General features: G+C 38.4%; 1 protein-coding gene across 4 annotated transcripts in view; it reads right to left on the bottom strand.

Annotated features, from left to right (window-relative positions):
• Nucleotides 1–8,868: 8,868 nt before the first annotated feature.
• LOC5569019 (band 7 protein AAEL010189) overlaps nt 8,869–22,014 on the bottom strand; it is a 427,266-nt gene continuing 414,120 nt past the window's right edge. For all 4 annotated transcript variants that reach the window (XM_021842719.1, XM_021842720.1, XM_021842721.1 and 1 more), the window contains 4 exons: nt 12,355–12,427; nt 12,181–12,263; nt 11,844–12,103; nt 8,869–10,012 (listed from right to left, as the gene is read on the bottom strand). In XM_021842719.1, coding sequence (XP_021698411.1) covers nt 9,712–10,012; nt 11,844–12,103; nt 12,181–12,263; nt 12,355–12,427 — 717 coding nt within the window. In that variant the 3' untranslated portion in view covers nt 8,869–9,711. The remainder of the gene's footprint in view (nt 10,013–11,843; nt 12,104–12,180; nt 12,264–12,354; nt 12,428–22,014) is intronic.

Genomic DNA, 22,014 nt, shown 5'->3' with positions numbered 1-22,014 from the left:
TTATTTTCGGCAGAGTTCCAGAGAAACGGAATAAAATCCGAAGGATTTCCATAAAAATCCAAGAGAAATTTCTGAAATAATCCAAAAAAAGGAAGATATTGCTAAGAATTATAGAGCGATCGGAGAAACTACTATAATTGTTACAGAAGGATTTTCGAAAAAAGCTAAAAGGAATTTCCGAGAGATTTCTGGAAGAATCCCAGAAGGGGATTCTTGGAAGATTTTCTGTAGCATCATTAAGAAATTGCAAGAGAAATTCCAGAGGTATTTCCGGATGAATCTAAAAAGAATTTTTGGATGGAACAGCTCGAGATAGGTTAATGAAAGAACTACAGAGGGATTTCCTTATAAATTTCAAAAGGATTCCATGAGGATTGCCGGAAGAGCTTTAGAGATTTCTGGGATAATTCCAGAGAAATTTTCGGATGAATTGATGAGGGGTTTCTGGAAGAATCTCAGTGAGAATTCTAGAGAGTTGTGGATTTTTTTATGATGAATCCTAAAGTGATTGAATGTATAATAATAAAAGAATTTCCGAAATAATCTCATAATAAATGAAAGAAAAATTGAAAAAAATATGAATGCATAAACTTTAGTTATTCCATGACTTTTTTTTTATATAATATCGAAAAATGAATGGCATATGTAAATAAAAATTATTTAAAACAGAAATAGGGCTTATATCGACACTTGTAGTGAGGAACCATCCATAGTTTGCTTGAAAAATACAAAACCGTAACATTACCTCGATATAAACGTGTAAAAACAAGCATGAAACGAGCTCACCAGTTGGTAATCTATCCGCGACTGAACACGAACAACTTTCTACACTCGCACAGCGTTAACAAGACACGATTGACCTTAATTCCTTCACTCGCTCCAAACACTATTCCACTGCCCAGCAAATCGCACGCAAACGGAGAAAAGAGGGAACCGCACCGACGACACGGGGAAAAATGAACATTTTCGCTTGGGTTTTCCGAAGCACTGCCAGCAAATCGTTCGCAAACGGAGAAAGAGTAGGGTGCGGTCCACAAGAAAAAAAAATAACACTTCTCTTGGGCACTCTACAAACATGTTTTCTATCAAATAGTAAACAAAGTCATCTAATTTAATTTTTCTGATTGCATTTAATTATTTAGGGTCGATTTCTTCAGCTTCGCTTAAACCGTAATCCTCGTTTATCCATATGGTTGAATTAGGTTTAAGGCCAGAGCGGTGAAGAAAAAATCTTGTAATCCTAAAATTACGTCCATTATTTCAGGGAGGAAGGGGGTCTGCCGAAGAGTGACAGTGCATGTATAAGGTATTGATAAAAGCGTAACAGAGGGAGGGGGGGGGGTGTCTAGAATTCCGAAAAACGATGGACGTTATATTTGAATCGTCCCATAAGTGTTATTATAGAACACTATAACAATTGTACGACAGAAATTTCGAGTTTTTGATGCATGCTTTACATGCTATACAAACTATGACTAGGCAAAAGTTGGCTCGTGGCGATAGATTCAGAAATTTGGTTATTTATTGTCCTTGGAAATCGCACAAAATTTCAACAAAAACAGCAATCATCGTTTTTATACGATTTTTTGCGAAATAAACACAAAAATACAAGCATTGTTATCCATTTTCTCCAATCTCTAAACCGTATTTATACGTCGATACATTTAGTTTTTACTGGACTAACCTTTCAGAGCCATATAAGCAGACTATGGACATGCCCTATATCCACTGCAGTGATTCGCAGTAGATAGGATGTCCCGGGCCCGATCTATCTGACAAGCCAATCCTTGAGTATAGAGTATAAAGGGCCCTGTCACCATAGAAGAGGGTGTATGCATCCTTGTTGATAGCCTGCGTATAAGTCAGTTTTCCATTGATCTATAAAATGACACATATAGATTGACTTACAAGTAAACGGACAGTCGGTGAATTCAAACGTGTGCTATAATTAGGGCGAATGTAACACGATAGATTTCTCTTCATCGATTTACTCTTCAGTGAATAAAGATGACAAGTTGCAATTTTAACCTCATGATGCAAGATTGAATCACTACCGAGCACCTTGAAGTGAAAACCTGTATCCACTGGAGATCTATGAAGAGAAATCGATCATGTTATTTTGGCCGTAATTCTAGCAGTAGCACACGCTTGAATTAGATGCTGGAGATCAACAAAAGACCATTTCGGATAACATTCAAAACGCCGAACAAATGAAAAATGGTAGTTTTTCCTTTTATTTTGATTCGTCACATGTTTTTTTGTTGGTTGTTTCTATATAACACTAATCGATTCCATAACTATGGTCTTTCTTCAACAAAGAAAGAATACACGCGTGATATCAACGATTTTTTTTTCTCCGGTGTCTTTCACTTTGAATATTTTTTTCTGAGTAATAGAAAATCTGACAACAATCATATATAGTTCAAACTTTTGATTTCTGTTAAAGTTTATTTTCAATGTTTTGGTTTTTTTTTCTGTATCTCTTCAACAACATAACATGCTTAGAGAAAGATAAATAAGAGCATTGGTTGTTTAATGGTTGCATTTAAAATTCGTTCGTATTGTTGATTCAGTTTCCTGCTCACCTACCGGATCATTACGTAACAATTCATTCGTAAATTCCGCATGATACCTAGCGTTCTTTAGTGTGGGGGTTTATTCGGTGATCAAAATCGTATAAAACTGTCCGGCTAAACCGGATTGAGAAACGCTTCGGCAGCTGAACATATCCTGAATAATGTGTTTCCGTAGTTTGTCTTAACTTTTAATATTGATCTTGCGAAGAATGAGTACAATTGGTTACACGGTTGCAACTATCTTATATAAGAAATACACGTTTATTCCGCTCAAGATGAAAAACTTTGAAAATATGATTTTATTTCTTGTTGATTTTTTTTCTGATAATGTCACTACTATATTTAGCCTGTGTCTTTGAGTTGATAAAATTTTACAAATACATTGATAGATTTTGCGACTGATAAAAATGCATTTTTGAGATCGGTTGACGCTGCTAAATATGCATAAATCCCCTTTCCTTTTGAATTTAGTGTTATTATCATAGCAACATAATGATAAACCTAGATTTACAGTACTTTTTAGTTTCACCATCACTGCAATTTAGTTTCTTTGGTATGCTTTTTGCTGATTTAATTTTTACTTTTTCGATATAATACGGCAATACATGACAACACTGACATCGATTTTCACTTAACGCAAATAAGGAATGTTCCTTTACTTAATGGTTCAATACTTTTTGTTCTGCCTTAGTTTCTACATCTGATGTGACTGATCTAAATAGTGATTACTTGATGTGACTTTGATGTGCTGGTTTTGCTCTACAAGTAGATTTCAATGTGATTTTCATTTACCTTTAAAGCTTATATCACCATTAACGAGTTTTTTGATTTATTGGTCATCATTTGCAGCTTCTGTTACAATCAATCTGTTTTTCTGTTTGTTCGAATCAATGAGTAATTGTCAATATCGTCTCTTGTTGCACTTCGTTACGCTTTATTTAGTTGCTCTAGCTAATGAATTCGACTAAAGTTTTCCCTTTTTCGATATTAGACTAATTAATTTGTCCATTCAAGCTAGAAAGTCGGGTTCTCCACTCTGAATAATGACCAATACTGTGGTAATAAGGTGGAACTTAAAAGCTAGAATCAAACACAATTCGTAAAACGTGCGCTTCGTGTTGTATTTAACTTTATTTCGTTTAACGAAGTGCGTTTACGCAAGCAGAAAAACATTCATTAATTTTATACTTCTTTTAAAAGTAACTCAAGCATTCGGGGAACGAATGTTCGTCATTCAATTTCAAACCCAAAACGACAATAAATGGACTCCGGTAACTAAATTACAATTAAAGTATACCTTTCACCGAAGCACAAAGTATTATCCTGGCGTGGACATCTGTAACAACGCGCCAAAGGAATATTAATTAAGGCTCCTATCCCCGTCGGACAGGAAACTCGCGGAAATTCATAAAACGAAATAAAACGGAAAAACTTTGTGACCGTGGAAGGACGATGACGACAAAAAATAAAGTAAGCGTTCATTCTATGATGATGATGATGATAAAGCAGTGGATTGGGTGGAGATGCTCGTTATCGCAACATTCAGTACAGGTATAAAGAATAAAAAAAAATGCTACATGGAAAATGTGAAGATTGAAGTTTAATTATTAATTCCAATTTACAAGCTGAGAGTTTTTCTAGTATAAGCCTCATGTGGGCGAATTTCAGATTGTGATCAAATTTTTTGGCCATTACTATGCAGCATAGAATAAAAGACATGTGCATACATTATGTATGTTGGAATTGCCGAGCTGTCTCTAGTTGGGTATTCGGTCCTGAATCTGTTTGCAATGGAGATTTCTCTGGGGATAGAGTATGATATACGCGTTATATAATTTAGAACGGCTGCTATAGCCAAAAATGTGTTGCTCAAAATGTGTGCTGGGATCATCGAATCATTCTAGATTTTTTTACAGATTCATTTAATATTTTTACTGAAAACGCTTCTAAGCATTGATGTTGACAGGAGCTCCCAAAGAAATTACCCAGATAACCTGAAGTCGCATATGAATATGTGTGAAAATTCGTTTGCAAATTATCTCACTTCCGCACAGCACGGTGTATGGAATCGTACGGTCAGGCTTGATAATTCTCCTCAACATCATCAGAGTTCGGTGACATACTCTAGAGCAGCGTGCTGCCTTTGCCTCTTTGCGAGGGAGCGAAAAAATGCTAAGCAGAGAGGCAACGAAAAATGAGCGAGGAAGATGCAGCACAAAACACAAAAGAGGAAAATTCCATCAAAAAAGTGTGCTCATTGCAACTAAAGAGAGAGAGAGAGTACCTGAAAAAATCCTCTCATATTTTTACTCGAATCGCTTGAGGATCAGTGTTGAAACTTTTGAGTTTATTTTTTTCTTCTTATTCTGCGCGGTTGTCACTCTGGATGTGAAGAATATATTCAACAGCGCAAGCTGGGAAGCTATAGCACCGCCTCATGGTGCAGTTATGTAAGCTTCTAGAAAGCTATTTTGATGGTAGGATTCTACTGTATGACACAAAAGAGGGACAGAAAAGCTTTCGAATTACCGCGGGAGTATCTCAAAGTTCAATCCTGGGCCCGTTGTTATAGAATGCGATTTACGATGGCGTACTGAGCACTGGCCTGTCACAAAACAGAGGTGGTAGTAGTCTACAACCGCAGTTCCGAGCAACGGGCGCCTATCTCGGTAGGTGATTACACCATAGAGTACAAGCGATCCCTTAGCTCCTGACAAGCATAGCGTTATCCATACTAAGGACCAATATGGTCAGAAGCGCTTATAACGGGCAGAAACCCAACGCGGTTGGAAAGCACGTACAGGATCATGTGCTTAAGAATAGCAAGCGCATACCGAGAGACAGTGTGCATCATAGCCAAGAACACGCCCATCGGGCTCATCATCAAGGAATATGTTCAATGCTTCAACCAAAGAGGTACCAGAGAAGTCCGCAACGCGTGTAAAGATGCAACGCTCAGAGGTTGGCAGCAGGAATGGGATAACACCACTTAAGGTACATGGACTCAACGACTGATACCAAATGTGTCAGATTGGTATATAAAAAACCTTGGTGTGAACTTCCACCTGACGTAGTCTGTTTCAGGACATGGTTGCTATAGACAGTACCTTCATAGGTTCGGGCACTCAGAATCTCCAGCGTGCCTTTATTGTGCTGGTGTGGAGGAAACAGCGGAGCATGTCGTGTTCGATTGCCCACGTTCCATTGTTTTGAGAGATCGCATGCTCGCTACATGCGGAGGGGACACGACCTTGGACATTAAAATCTAGAGAACATGTGCGGATGCCGAGTGCTGGAATGCAGTAACTACGGATGCCACTCACATTACGTTAGAATTGCAGCATATATGGCGCGCCATCAAAAGGTTGGCTGCAGAGAATTAGCCAAACATTGTTTAAGTCGACTAGGAGCAGCAGTTTGCCTAGGTCACTTCTGCTACATGTGTTGTGCAATATGCACTGGTCCCTCCCCGAAAAAATACCGTAAAGTGGTTCTGGGGGGATGAGAGTCTGAGGCAAAGGATAATGTCGCTGCACTCTGTACACCACTTGAGCAATTCAGAAATACCTGCACAGATTTCTCAAAAATTCCATCAGGATTTCCTCTTTATGTTCCTCCATATTTCCATTTTTTTTTTTTCAAGATTCTCCAGGAGGAGGGCGAGGGAGGTTTGTCAAAGCAAGAATATCAGAAAAATTGTCACATTTTCGTTCTTTGATTATACCTTAATTTATTCCAAGGCTTCTTCTAGAAATTTGCCCTAAATAGTTTTTTGTTCAGATACTCAGCAGAATACATCAGAAAAATGAAATTCTTCTCGTGTATATTTATTCAAACATTCCTCCTCACATCTATCCAGGAATTATTTCAGACCTAATGTAATTGAACGGGATTTTGCTAGAAATTTATCCTAGACAATTATTTGTTTTTTTTAAGTTCTCTTTATGACTAATATTAAATGTTCCTCATTTTTTTTTACAGATATTTTAATAACTTTCAAGAGTTGCCCGCAAAATAACCCAGGAATTTTAAAAGAGCTATACTTTTCTCCAGTTGTGATATTTGGACGTTCTCAGGAAACAAAACTTAACCTAAATGTAATGAACTTATTTCTTCCTGCACAAATCCTAATAGGAGTTTTGAAAAAAATAATAATCGATAATTACTTCTTTCTGACACCTTTGTAGAAGTTTTCAGAGAAACTGTTGGGAAATATCGGGAGAAATTATTTAACTTATGCTTATACGAGCTCAAAATTTTAACCCGTCAAACACTGTTTTTTTCAACTATCTTTCACACACAGTTTTGTCACTCATTAATGTGTACTAGTTGACCAGAAGTTTCACGTCGTTACACCAATAAACACAAATGAGTTAGGTAAATTAAAACAGTGGACGAGAGAGAGAGAGAGATGACGATAAAATTGTGTTTAACTCTTACACAAAACTGTGTGATTTTAACATATTATCTGTATGACAAAATTTAAGAGTGTAGGAATTCCAAGATAAGCTCCTCAGTAAATAACTGTGAGTGTTTTGGAGATGTTTCATAAGAAATCCTTTTATATTCTTAGATGCATCTTGAAAGGCATTTCAGTGAAGTCGAAGAACTTATAAATTTCTTGAATTCAGAAGGTTTGCCAGGAGTAAGTTTTGGAAGAATCCTTGTACAATTCTTAAACATTACTATGAAAATTCATTGGTTTTTTTCGGTGAATACAATACCTATACTCAGAGTGAAAGGGAGTAACGAAAGCGACGAGAGAAATGAATAGAAGTTGACAATTTGTTTTAACAGAGGGCCATGTGTGTGAAAAAAAAAATCTTAAACATGTGATTAATACTTTTAAGCAGTACAGTTACGATCTTCAAAGAAATTTCTCAGGAAAGAGATCCGTAAAGCAGTTCTTGATGAAAATCATGAGTATCTTTTTCATTAAAATGTCATCTGCGGATGTGTCATCAGTGGAACCACTCATATGTTTTTTTTTTTTTTTTTTTGAAAATGTTTATGGAGCAATGATCCCCAAATATCCTCGTAGAACTTATAAGGAAGTAATGCCATGTTTTTTGAAGCGATCCATTTGATTACATACTTTTAGTAAAGGCTACAAATTTTGTTTGAACAACTTCAACTGGAATCTAGAGATATTTTTGGAGAATTTCTGTTGGATTCCTTGGAGCATTGTTTTGTAAAATACATTGATAGATACCTGAAGAAATTGTGCTGATTTACCTCATCATTCTCGTTGGTCAGTTGGTGCACGCTTGGCCTTTGAATAATCGGTCTTAACTTCTCCTTTTGGCGAACCTGAACATTTAGATCTTTTACAATGAGGCAAGACTTCAATTGCCTCAAGCTCATACTGCTTAGATTGAAATTACTGAAGAAGGTCTTCGACGGTAAGTACCAAAATGCTACTGTTAGTACTTTAAATGGCCTTAACCCTCTAATACCCAAATTTTTGTTTTTGATCTAAATATTATTTTTCGTTATCTAAAATCATTCTAAACACGGTTTGGGCAATGATTTATTTTTCTTGGCAAATTTATGAATTTTGGTTTTTGAGTTTTAATATTTTTATTTTTGAACATCCCTATCCTTTTCAATTTTTTCTTGAAGCGTCTTCTGGTTACTGATTTTTGACAATAATAAAAATTTGAGTTTTTACTATACTTTTGAAAATATGAATTTTTTATTTTTTTTCTGGAACATTTTTTATTTTCCGTGTAACTAACGGAAAAACAGATTTTAAATCATTTCAATACCTTCAGGCTCTTCTTCTGTGATAGGTTGATCGTAGAAAAATACAAAAGGTACGATTTTTTATAATACACGTTAAATGAATCTCAAACATTTGTAGGTTATATAAGAAAGCAATTTTTCAATCAATTTTCAATAATACAAAAAAGTTTCAAAAATCATAAAAAACTTTTCTTATATGCGTGTTTTGAGTCAAGGTTTAAGCCAAAAATAAAATCATTTATATTTTCGAGCTACGAAAAAATACACAAAATTCCAAAGTGTACCCCGTCTAAAGGCGGGGTTGGGTATTAGAGGGTTAAAAATGTGATCATATTATGAAAAAAGGACCAAAACCATTAGAATGGCATTTTACACCACTTACACAGGGCCTCACGTGAGTTAAATTTGCTGGCGTTGTGAATAGCGTAAATTCAGGAGAGCACTTTAGTTCTTCTAACAGTATAAGAGATCAGAACAAAATCAAGTGTATGTTTTGATTATGATGTACGAAATACGACCGATTTCTATTCATCGATTCTCGCTTGTAAGTTTGTGTAATGTTTTCATTTCAAAACGATTGCGAGCGATGCATTCTTGTGTAATGAGGTGAAAACATACTAACAAACGTGCATTTTGTTTGCTTTATTCATTTTAAAATTATCGATGAACGAAAATCGAACATGCTGCTTACCACTTTATTCTTAATCATGCTTGAAAAAAAAAAATAGGAAAAAAACTTAGATAAAACGTGTAAGAACTTTGGAAAAACGCGTAAGAACCATCGTCATCGCCCACATTAACTAAAAAAAATATTTTTCTTCTGTCAAGGTTTCTAACACAGAGTTAACAATGGTGTTCTTTTTATGAAATCATTTAACTATACATCATTTGTCTTGGAATAACAGATATACCTTTTTTTAAAATTGTATCTTCCAATTCAGACGAAATATTAGGTCGAACAGAAACAAAACGGATTATTTTGAAACAATTGAGAAGAATCAACAAAGTGAGACAAGTAAATTTTGTTCGAAGTACATCTGAATTCTTCCATGGTGCTGTTCCACCGACATTTCTTGGCAATGTCTATCCCATTCTCAGATTTGTGGAATGCTAAAGGTTTGATGATGTTGCTCTATTTCGTCCTATTTTTTGCCGAAAAGAGATAGTCAGAGAGAGGGCGATAGCTATTGCCATAACACTACACACAAATATTTATAAAACGGCTAGTTCCTTAGCTACAGTACTCGTTTCAATAGAAAAAGTCCCATTGTAAAATGAACGAATCGATCAAAAAACATACCGTACATGTGAAGAAAATACTTCCGCTCTTGTTTGTTCTCTACCAGCAGCGTGGCTATTGTTCTGCCCCATTGTCAACAAACGGCCCACCTTACGAGTGCGAATGACTGGCTTCGTAGCTCTCCTTGGACTTCATGAAATAGGTCAGAATGTCGATTGGCAACGGGAACACAATGGTGGAGTTCTTCTCCGCCGAAATGGTGTTCAGCGTCTGGAGGTAGCGCAGCTGCAGGGCGGCCGGTGAGTCGCCAATCACTTCGGAGGCTTCGCGCAGGGCCCGGGATGCCTTCTGTTCACCCTCGGCGGCAATCACCTTGGCGCGGGCTTCACGCGCGGCTTCAGCTTCGGCGGCCATGGCACGTTGCAGTTGGACGGGTAGACGGACGTCCTTGCTGTAATGATGGTTGAAAGAGAAGTTATTAAATTTGAATTTTTGTATTATTTTGTTGAAAAACATCTTGGTAAATACACTTTTATAGCTGCCTAATTTCCTTTGCCACCAAACATTTTAATACGAACAGAAGAAGAAAGAAGATTTGCCGTATCAATGTACTGGAGAGTAAGTTCAACTACCGTAAAACGGGGTATCTTTGATAATGCGGATAACTTTGATAGTGCGTTACCCACCGCATACTAAACGAAATAGCATAATTCCTGTTAATCGGTTAAGCAAAACGAATGCAAAACTGAAGAGTATTATTATGACACTTCATGTAAGAGCTGTTTTCATTTGAATCGAGAACATTTGAGGCTCCATATAAAAATAATAAAAAATGATACGATTTTAGCATTTTCGAATTTTATGTAGTTTTGAATAGTTGGTCATTTATCTTCGAGAGCCTAGTTATCATAGAACTTGAATATGGTCGCAAATCTCTTAGCAAAAAGCTTTTTCACAAACTGGAACCATTTTTGTAATCTAAGTCAGAAATTTCCATATAACGTTAAACGCCTAGGGGTATGCAATGCCCTACAAATGTTCGTAATTTATTCAATTTTGTTCGATTCATACTCCATTATCAAAGTTACCCCAAAACAGAAAACCGACTTTCGATTATATGAAAAATTATACATCCAATCAAAATAAATCTTTTGGCAATCTATCAACTGCAATCGATAGTCAGGATGCCAGTACTTGTTTTAAAAATATAAATTATAATTCTTTGAATCAGCATGCATAGATATTCAAGTTTTCTTCGAAAAAACTATCAAAGTTACCCCGTTTTACGGTACTTCAAACTGACTTGCGGAAGCTGACTCACACAAACTAAGCTATTCAGGATATTTCACAATAAGGCTGATAGAAACATATTTTATATTCTCTTAAAAGCGGGTTATTGAATAATTCACATGTAAACACTGCTACGGCAAATTAAACGTAATATTTTTTTTAACAAACTATTAGGGTAACCAATATATTTTGGACCCCTATATATTTTGGACCCCCTGGGCCATTTTCCTGCAAATTTCCCAGTTTAAATCGAAAGACCAACTCAATTCGCATGCTATTTGGAAAGATAGGACTATTCCGCACTTGCATCAACCGTTTGTACAAAGGAAATGTGTTTAAATTATATGAAATTCAATTAATTTAATCGGTTCATCCATGCAATCGTTACAACACGTTACACGCAGAAATTGAAGCCGTCAGAAATTTTTCAAATGTAAACAATAACTTTTTTCAAAATTCTGGACTAAAAGCGTAGAAATTCTTCGGTTTTCCATTGTCAATCGATTGATTAGACTATTGGCAAGCATATTATACAACCAGTGTTATGGACTTTATCGCCAAACGATAAAAAATGCCGGGGGTCCAAAATATATACTTTGAGGGTCCAAAATGTATTGGTGTGTCCAAAATAATAAAAAACAGTGCTTCATAATTCAATTATTTACGGCGTTTTTTGGATCCTTCATGACCGTATGAGCATATCCTCTACAAGATGGAAGTTTTTCTCTACATTTTGGTTCTTTGACTTGGTTACGCTGTGCAATTAATTAATTGGGACAAAAAACTGAAAACACTTCCTTAGAGGGTCCAAAATACGACCGTTACCCTAATAAGAGCTTAATTTAATTGTATCAAATTAGGATGATAATGTTGCGTAACATAAAACATCAAGAAATAAGAAAAAAAATGTTATTTTTGAAATGATACTAATAAGGAAATTAAAAACAGATATTGTAAACAAATTGTAACGCAATTTTGTTTGCCCAACTCACATTTCAACTCGTTCCACCTTGATGCCCCAGGCTTCGGTGGCTTCGTCCAGCGAGAGTTGCATACTTCCGGAGATTGTCATCCGTTCGCTGAGGATTTCGTGCAGATGTCGGGTACCCATCGTGTTGCGCAGCGTTGTTTGGGCCAGAAGCCGAGTCGAGTGGTGGGCATTCTCCACGTTGGCAATCGAAACGGTGGCATTCGAGACACGATAGTACACGACGGCATCCACCGACACCGTCACGCTGTCCTTCGTCAGTACCTGCGGGATGGATGAGAATGAGGGGCAATCATGAGGCCAATCTACGTTTGACGTGTTGATTGTGTGCATGAACTTACCTCTTGCGGTGGGACGTCATAAGTGCGGGTACGCAAGTCAACACGTGCGTAGGCATCGATGCATGGCAAGATGAAGAAAATTCCTAGGGAAAGGAATAGGAAACACACAATTTGGCGAAATTAGGTTTGAGTATTGCGGTACGATCTAGAATTGATGGAAGAAGAATTTCATACCTGGGCCTTTCGCACCACCTTGAACCAAACGACCCAGACGGAAAATTACGGCACGCTCATACTCTTGTACGACCTGTAAATAAAACGAAAAGGCGAAATATAGATGCTTCGTACTCAAGTTAATGAATGTTAGGGTGTCACAAAGTTGCACTTTGTCAGAAATCGTGAGCACTTGACCTTTAAATGGCAGAGCAAAGGATATCACAAACAACATAATGTGTAAGGGGAACTCTGAAAAAAAAAACATCTTTGAAAAAACATAAGTACGTCTTTTGTTACTTATATCAATGAATTAAGAGGTGCTCTTCGGAGCACTTGGTGCTACGCGAAGCCTGACCTAATGCTCCTTTACTTGGTTCGAAAATCTCTTTTAGATACTCATCAATTTCTGCAACGGATACGATTGATCTGAATACTTTTGATCAGGACATAGTTTGGCATACTCCAACAAATCTCTTATTACATCCAGAACAAGACTTCATAAAAATATTTGTGGCAACACTGCCTCCCAATGACAACCACAACCTAACTGGTAAAAAAAACAGTAAACTGTAACCCGTCCGCTTTGTGGCATATCTTTCCAAATTTATATCGTAATAATTATCTAAAGGTTTTATGTAACAAAGACAGATTATCTCCTCTGCCACTCTCTTTCGATTAGAACAGTGCAATAGTAAAGCGTTTAGGAAGTTTTTCACTATATATCGCTATTGGCATATATATGATTTTTTTCTGCAGGAGTCCTAGCAAATTCCTGGTCTACCGAAGTGATGACGGTCACAGTTTTCACAAATTTCGTAGTTAGCGTATTGATTTTATTTGTTTGTGAATGTATCGCATATCGGTCCACAACAGTGATATACTTGTAAATTTTAATTTTCACTACGTAAAATATCCATTCTTTGTCTACTCCTGTAAATAAAAAAAACTTCAAGAATTCATCCAGAAAACACACGAGGAATATCTTTTTGAATTCTTCCAAGAATTTTTCAGGCATCGAGGATTTCTTTATGAATTATTTTCATACTTTTCCAGTGCATTTTCCAAGAACTCCTTCAACAGTTTTCACTGAGTTCCTCCTGGGATTGGATTCCCATGGAAAATCATTCTCGAAATGAGTGCAGATTATTCAACAGACTTTCTCCTAAAGGTTTATTGGCCTTATATATGATCTTACCAGGAAATTTCTCGAAGAATATGTATAAAATATTTCGTTTCTCGATGAAGGTCCTCTACGTACTTATCACAAATAAATTTTATTTTTTGTTTTGGTTCAAAATGTCATTCAGTTGTTCATTACCAATTTAATAATTACCAAGCTTATTTTCCAACTTCGCCTTTAAACAAATCTTTGAGATTTACTCCCAGAAATTATTCGTGGATTGCATGAGAAGTTCACAGTATAAATTATCCAGTACTGCTAAACAGCAAAAAAAAAAAAATAAATGTTTCTTCCGGTTTCATAAAAAAAAATAAAAAAAATAATAGATTTAAAAAAAAAATAAAGAAGTTTCAATTGGGAAAATGTTTTTATTTATTTTTTATTTTTTAATATAAACAACGCTATCCATTTTTCCGGAGATTTTTAAAAAGTTTTTTTTTTTCAAGAGATTTACTAAAGGGTTTTGCAATTAATTCTCGAACTTCTCGGAAAAAATCTCCAGGCCAGGTGCAATTGAACCTCCCTCAGAATGGTCTTACCCAGAGAGAGACTCGCGAAGAGGAAAAATATCAACGTCATATGCAGCCCAGATTCCCCTCTTACGAAACGTCAAATGCAGCCCACCGTTTTTATGGCTGAAAAAGTGAAAAGTATTGTGTTCAAAGTAAACTGTTATTAAAAACCTCAGTTGGCGGAGCAGTTTTTTCCAAAGTTGCAGATAAATCTAAGTAGAAGATTAATTATTTCTAATGTCTGCTACGTTTGCTGCCGTGGAATTTCACTCAAACGGCTATTAATGATTCAATGTGATGCAAACTCAATCATTTTTTGCTGTGAGGTTCATGTGAGGTTTTGAACAGCATGCGCATAATTAGTATAAACACAAAGTGGAATAAGAAAAAAAGTCAGCACTCACAGAACAAGAAGACCGTCTTCGTGAGTCTCGTCTCAGGTCTTACCCAATAGCTGACGAGGCGTCCATGCAATATTTTAGAGCGTGCAATATTCTCCTTAACTACAAGTTTGGGCAAACCACTCTACTAAATTTATACAAATAAACCTTCATCATGCTAAGAGTGCAACTAGAATCCTCTGTCAGAGGTATATGAAAGAAAAATTAGGCGTACCCGACTAGCAGATCATATCAAAATTATATCACAAATATATCATATTAAGATATAAATATCTCCCGTTGATGAAATTTAAATATGACGTATTATTTTTCCAAAGATTCATAACATGATTACATCAGAATATGTTACAAACCATTTTATAACGTATCATGTTACAAAAAGTCATAACAAATCTTGTTACAATCTTGTTATAACTGAAACATGATTTAAGCTACATTAATCATTATAACAAAATTATCATAGGTTGTTATGATAACAGGACATGCTATAATTGTGTTTTATTGAATGAAGAACTTTTACGAGTACGTTCGTCGTTTATTTGCGTCACTTACTGTGACGTCAAGTTTTTTAAACTCAGACGTGGAAGCAAATTGAAAAACATCAAGTCCATGTTTATATGGGCTGAGAAAACGTAGAACCAGTTGAGCTTGTATCATCCTTCACTTCAAGTGTATCAATAGTCTCTATGGTAGGGGCGTTAGGTCCATCCCGGTAGTTTGGTACGTGTCTCGGTTCGGTTCCCGTTTTGCACTAGGTTTTTAAAAAGCAGTATTAAACCTTTTTTATTTCATTTCTGTCATTTTCTAAATATATACTTACACACTTAAAAACATTTACCCATAAAATGAGTAAAAATGTAAAGTTTTTACCCAAATTGATTTTTACCCGATGCGTTTTTTGTAACAAAATATGTTATAATTTTGATATGCTGTAGTGCAAAATTTTAGTTATTTAACAATTCATAACTACCAGTGTTACAAAAAACGATCGTAACTAAACAACACATAAAGTTATAATATTGATAGTTTCAGCTAGTCGGATAGCACTTATACAAGAACCTCGGGCTCATAAAAAACTAAGTTTTTTGAATTCCTATGCCAACAGGTAAAATAATTGTCGATAAACACAGTTCAAGACCGTGCACAGCACTATTAATAGTAGGGGGATTTAAATTCCTACCTATGACACAGTTTACCACCAAAGATTTTGTTGCAGTTCAAATGCAGTTTCCCACAACCCGGGGAAAATTGAAGCTTGTATAGCCTCTGCATATTTTCCTGGGGATGTGGGCACAGTACCTCCTCTTAAATTGGCAGCTTTCGTAAGGTTTTGTATGAGTAATAATAAACATTTTATTGTCGGTCACACACACACAGTTTGTGGAAGCACCAACATAAATAAACGAGGCGAAGACCTTTTTGAATACAACATCGATCTATGTAACGGAGAAAATTAGTCTACATTTAGAACAATTGGGCCCTTGAATGATTTCTACATATATAAACAACTGGTTTGTTTCAGATGAAGAATCTTTAGCTAACCACAAACATATAGTATTTCAGTACAGGGCCAGCAAAACGATCAAAGTGTCGTACAGAGATCCTGAGAATACGAACTGAGAAAATATGAGTTAGTTATTTGACTTTACATCAATTATCTTGAGGGGCCTTCCTTAGCCGAGTGGTTAGAGTCCGCGGCTACAAAGCAAAGCCATGCTGAAGGTGTCTGGGTTCGAGTCCCGGTTGGTCCAGGATCTTTTCGTAATGGAAAATTTCCTTGACTTCCTTGGGCATAGAGTATCATCGTATTTGCCACATGATATACGAATGCGCAAATGGCAACTCAGGCAAAGAAAGCTCTCAGTTAATAACTGTGGAAGTGCTCCATAAGAACACTATGCTGAGTAGCCGGCTCTGTCCCAGTGAGGACGTTGATGCCAAGAAGAAGAAGATCAATTATCTTGATAAAGTCTCGTCAACAATAATTCGCCAATTCACGCGATTCATGGCCGCTTCTCTCTATCCTCGACTGTGACCCACGCTCTCGAGGTCCTGTTGCACCTGGTCAATCCACGTAGCTCGCTGCGCCCCACGCCTTCTTGTTCCGACCGGATTTGTAGCGAACACCATCTTTACAGGGTTGTTGTCCGGCATTCTTGCAACATGCCCTGCCCAGCGTGTCCTTCCAGCTTTAGCTACCTTCACGATACTGAGTTCGCCGTAGAGTTGGACGAGCTCGTGGTTCATCCTTCGCCGCCACACGCCGTTCTCCTGTACGCCACCGAAAATCGTCCTTAACACTCGGCGTTCGAAAACCCCAAGAGCTTGCAAGTCCACCTCGAGCATAGTCCACGCCTCATGCTTATAGAGGACTACCGGTCTTATGAGCGTACATTTGGTGCGGGGGTGAATCTTTCTTGACCGCAGTTTCTTCTGGAGCCCATAGTACGCACGACTTCCGCTGATGATGCGCTTTCGTATTTCCCGACTAACATTGTTGTCAGCCGTCAACAAGGATCCGAGGTAGACGAACTCGTCCACCCCTCAAAGGTATCTCCGTCTATCGTAACACTGCTTCCTAGGCGGGTCCTGTCGCGCTCAGTTCCGCCAACCAGCATGTACTTTGTTTTCGACGCATTCACCATTAGCCCGACTCTTGTTGCTTCGCGTTTTAGGCGGGTGAACAAATCTGCCACCGTTTCAAATTTTCTCCCAAAAATATCCATGTCGTCCGCGAAGCAAACAAATTGTCCGGATCTCGTGAAAATCGTGCCTCGACTGTTAAGTCCGGCTCTCCACATAATACCTTCAAGCGCAATATTGAACAACAGGCACGAAAGTCCATCGCCCTGTCGTAGTCCCCGCCGAGACTCGAACGAACTGGAGTGTTCGCCCGAGATCTTCACGCAGTTTTGCACACCGCCCATCGTTGCTCTGATTAATCTTGTGAGCTTCTCGGGAAAGCTGTTCTCGTCCATGACTTTCCATAGCTCTACGCGGTCGATACTATCGTATGCCGCCTTGAAATCGATGAACAAATGGTGCGTAGTGACCTGATACTCACGGCATTTCTGGAGAATTTGCCGCACGGAAAAGATCTGGTCCGTTGTCGAGCGGCCGTCGATGAAACCTGCTTGATAACTTCCCACGAACTCGTTTGCTATAGGTGATAGACGACGGAAGAGAATCTGGGATAGCACTTTCTAGGCGGCGTTTAGGATGGTGATTGCACGATAATTTTCACACTCCAGTTTGTCGCCCTTTTTGTAGACAGGGCATATAACGCCTTGCTTCCACTCCTCCGGTAGTTGTTCCGTTTCCCAGATGCAGATAAGCAGCCAACCAGTCCGGACCCATCTTGATGAGTTCAGTTCCGATACCATCCTTGTCAGCGGCCTTGTTGTTCTTGAGCTATTGAATGGCATCCTTAACTTCCCCCATAGTGGGAGCTGGTTGGTTTCCGCTGTCCGCTGTGCTAACGTACCCATCGCCTTCGTTGTTCTGACCTTCTGTGCATGTGTTCTCTGCGCCATTCAGGTGTTCATCGTAGTGCTGCTTCCACCTTTCGATCACCTCGCGTCCGTCCGTCAAGATGCTCCCATCCTTATCCCGGCACATCTCAGCTCGCGGCACGAAGCCTTTGCGGGATGTGTTGGATGTGTTTCTGATAGAACTTCCGCGTTTCTTGAGAACGGTACAGCAACTCCATCTCTTGGCATTCCACCTCTTCCAGGCGGCGCTTTTTGTCCCGGAATAGGCGGGTTTGCTGTTTCCGCTTCAGTCTGTATCGTTCCACGTTTTGCCGCGTACCATGCTGCAGCATTGCAGCCCGCGCTGCATTCTTCTCCTCTAAAACCTCCTGGCACTCCTCGTCGAACCAATCGTTCCTTGAGCTCCGTTCCACATATCCGACAATGCTTTCGGCAGCGTCGTTAATGGCTGCTTTGACTGTCTTCCAGCAGTCCTCAATAGGGGCCCTATCAAGCTTGCCCTCATCCGGCAACGCTGCCTCAAGATGCTGCGCGTACGCATTAGTGACATCCGGTTGTTTCAGCCACTCGAGATTGTACCGGGGCGGGCGTCGGTACCGTACATTATTGATGACGGATAGTTTTGGGCGCAGTTTCACCATCACCAGGTAGTGGTCAGAGTCAATGTTAGCGCCACGATAGGTTCTGACGTCGGTTATGTCGGAGAAGTGCCGTCCATCGATCAAAACGTGGTCGATTTGCGATTCTGTCTGCTGCGGTGATCTCCAGGTGAACAGAGGCTGTGCTGGAAATAGGTGTCATATTCTTGGAGGCGGCATCAGTCTTAGGCCGTTCTCGTTCGCCAGCCGGTGGGCGCTGAACTTTCCAATCGTCGGTCTGAACTCCTCCTCCTGGCCAACCTGAGCGTTCAAATCTCCTATGATGATCTTGATGTCGTGGCTTGGGCAGCGGTCGTACTCGCTTTCGAGCTGCGCGTAAAATGCGTCCTTACAATCATCAGTGCTTCCGGAGTGTGGGCTATGCACGTTGATTATGCTGAAGTTAAAGAATCGGCCTTTGATTCTTAACTTGCACATTCGTTCATTGATCGGCCACCACCCGATCACGTGCCTTTGCATATCACCCATCACTATGAAAGCTGTTCCCAGCTCGCGTGTGTTGCCGCAGCTCTGGTAGATGGTATGGTTACCTCTAAACGTTCGCACCAATGATCCTGTCCAGCACACCTCCTGAAGCGCTACGATGTCGAAACCGCGGGTCTTCAGTACATCGGAGAGTATGCGAGTACTTCCAATGAAGTTGAGAGATTTGCAGTTCCACGTACCGAGTTTCCAATCGCTAGTCCTTTTTCGTAGCTGTGGTCTTTGCCGATTGTTCCGGTCCGTATTCTCTCGTTGGCGTTCCTGTGCTGATGTGGTTTTACGGTTGGCTTGCAGGGCCTGACACCAACCCCTTAGATTTCCGGAGGACCATTCCCCCTAAATGTTCGGAAGGCCATAGTGCGCAGTTTAGCTTAGAGTCCTTCTCTGGCACTCAGACGATGATCAGTCGCCCCTGACATTGAACAAAATTGCAGAAAATATAACAGGACAAATTATTCGAGCGTATGATACTATTTGTCCAATCAAGGAAGAATTCTCAAATAGAGATGTTCCTTGGTGAAATAAATCTTTAGAAAACGTAAAGAAAAAATCTCGGTAGCTTTTCAACCGCACAAAAGTTTCTGGGCAATGGGACCAATACAAAAAAAGCCCTTAAAACTTACAACAAATAGATAAGAAAATCTCGTAGAAAAACCTGGACATTCTATTGTGAAAACAAAGAAGAATATCCGGATGTAGCAAAATTTCTTTCAAACCTTTCAAGTTTCTTCGAAGCAATGGTATTTTCCCTGCACTTCTACCGAAGGGTGGACAAGTACTGCTTGACTATCTCACAACTGTCTTCAAAGCTAGCCTATGTCTTGGCCATGTACCAAAAATAGGGACTCAAGTCTGGGTCGTCTTTGTTCCAGCAGGGAAAAAGACAAAACAAATTCAAAATCGTTTGGACCAATAAATCAGAACTAAAGACCAATACATACAAGAAATAGACGAATACATAAAATCAAAATACAAACTCACAAACAAATCCTCTCAGTAAATATCAAATTGCTTATTAACCCAATAAATTCACAGTCACAGCTCTTAATGAACTGATTACAAAAAAAGAATCCACGCCTCACAGGAAAGAAAGTCTTTTATGGCATTTCTGGATGTTGAAGGTGCGTTTGATAATGCGTCCTAGAAATCTATTGCAAATTGCATGGTGAAAAAGCAAATTGATCGTTCTTTCAAAATTTGGATTAGGAAAATATTGAATAATGGACAAGTAACTGCTGAATAAGGATAACCTTCAATGACAATAAAAACCACTATGGGATAGTTGTTTTTTTTTTTTTTTTAATTATGAATCGTGGTTTTACGGCTAACCAGCCGAGTGGAAGTTTAACAACTACCGAAAAGCTAAACATTACATATAATCTGCAATTGGATTAGATGGACAAATTGATGTGAAGATTTGCGAAAAAGTTCAGTGTGGGATGCTTTCAAGGAGGTCCCCTTTGTTGTTGTCGCTTTTTGTTGGTGATATTCTCAAGAAACTAGTTGAAAAAGGCTTCAAAGTTATTTGGTTTGCAGATGATGTGGTAAAAATAGTTCGTGGAAAGTTTGATAATATAATCACAGACAGAATGCAATCAACAATGAACTGTACTTACTGCAGTGGTGTCAAAATTAAGGGTTGAACATTAACCCATCAAAAACAGTTTTGGTGCCGCTTACTCGCAGAAGAAAGATTGCTCAAAAAATTTGACTGATGTTTTTTACAATATTCTTCCAATATTAAATATCTTCTTCTTCTTTCTGGCGTTACGTCCCCACTGGGACAGAGCCTGCTTCTCAGCTTAGTGTTCTTGTGAGCACTTCCACAGTTATTAACTGAGAGCTTACTATGCCAATGACCATTTTTGCATGCGTATATCGTGTGGCAGGTACGATGATACTTTATGCCCTGGGAAGTCGAGAAAATTTCCAACCCGAAAAGATCCTCGACCGGTGGGATTCGAACTCACGACCCTCAGCTTGGTCTAGCTGAATAGCTGCGCGTTTACCGCTACGGCTATCTGGGCCCATTTACCCATACAGCATTTGTGGCTTTGAGTATTACCTGTTCTAAGTGTAAGTTCCATTTGAGAGTACTGTCCAGTATTACTCCTAGATTAAATATCTAGGAGTAATACTAGGCAGTACTCTCAATTGGAACTTACACTTAGAACAGGTAATACTCAAAGCCACAAATGCTGTATGGGTAAATAAAAAAACTTTTGGTAAAAAATAAGGATTCGAACAAAAAATGATTCATTGGATCAGTAGCGCAACCAGGATTTGGTTCTGGGGGGGGGGGGGTGGTTTTGCAATTTTGAAGGTAATGCTTTTTAAGAACGTATTTTTAATTGAAAAAAAAATTATTGAAAAATTTAAGTATATTTCACTTTATAGACATGCATAGTTGAATGGAATAAACAAGAATGCACTATTAATCGACCATAAATATATTACTCCTAAAATTCGTTTTCAAATGTTTCAACAATTATAGTGATCTGTAATGGCAGAAAATTTGCAATAGAAATCATTGCCACTATTGTTACGGTAGGTCGGAAGTGAATTAGCATAGCAAAACTTGACGTTGGAATAAGCACAATTGTCCCACAGACTTAAAAACAATGAATATTACTGTGGACGCAATTCTCATTACGACTGAATAACATATGAAGTAAATGATGGAACGACATAAAAACGTGTCCTTGAAGATTTATTGAACAAAACATATAATTTAACATGTGAAGGGACACGAATTTCGTCAGTTAGCTCGCCTCTTCCATGTGAATCAAAAAGACGTAAAATCACATGATTTTTTGGGAGTGTGCATGTTACGGAATTGAAACTTCAGATAAGCGGGTCCGAAAGTCATAAACATATTCTTCTTTCATTGTTTTGATTCAAGAGCAAATATGTGTAAACACCTCAAAATTTCCCATACGACCATTAAAGTTT

Source organism: Aedes aegypti, chromosome 2, assembly GCF_002204515.2.
Source record: "Aedes aegypti strain LVP_AGWG chromosome 2, AaegL5.0 Primary Assembly, whole genome shotgun sequence".
In the NCBI taxonomy this organism is placed as follows: domain Eukaryota; kingdom Metazoa; phylum Arthropoda; class Insecta; order Diptera; family Culicidae; genus Aedes; species Aedes aegypti.
This window is presented reverse-complemented; position numbering and strand designations above follow the sequence as displayed.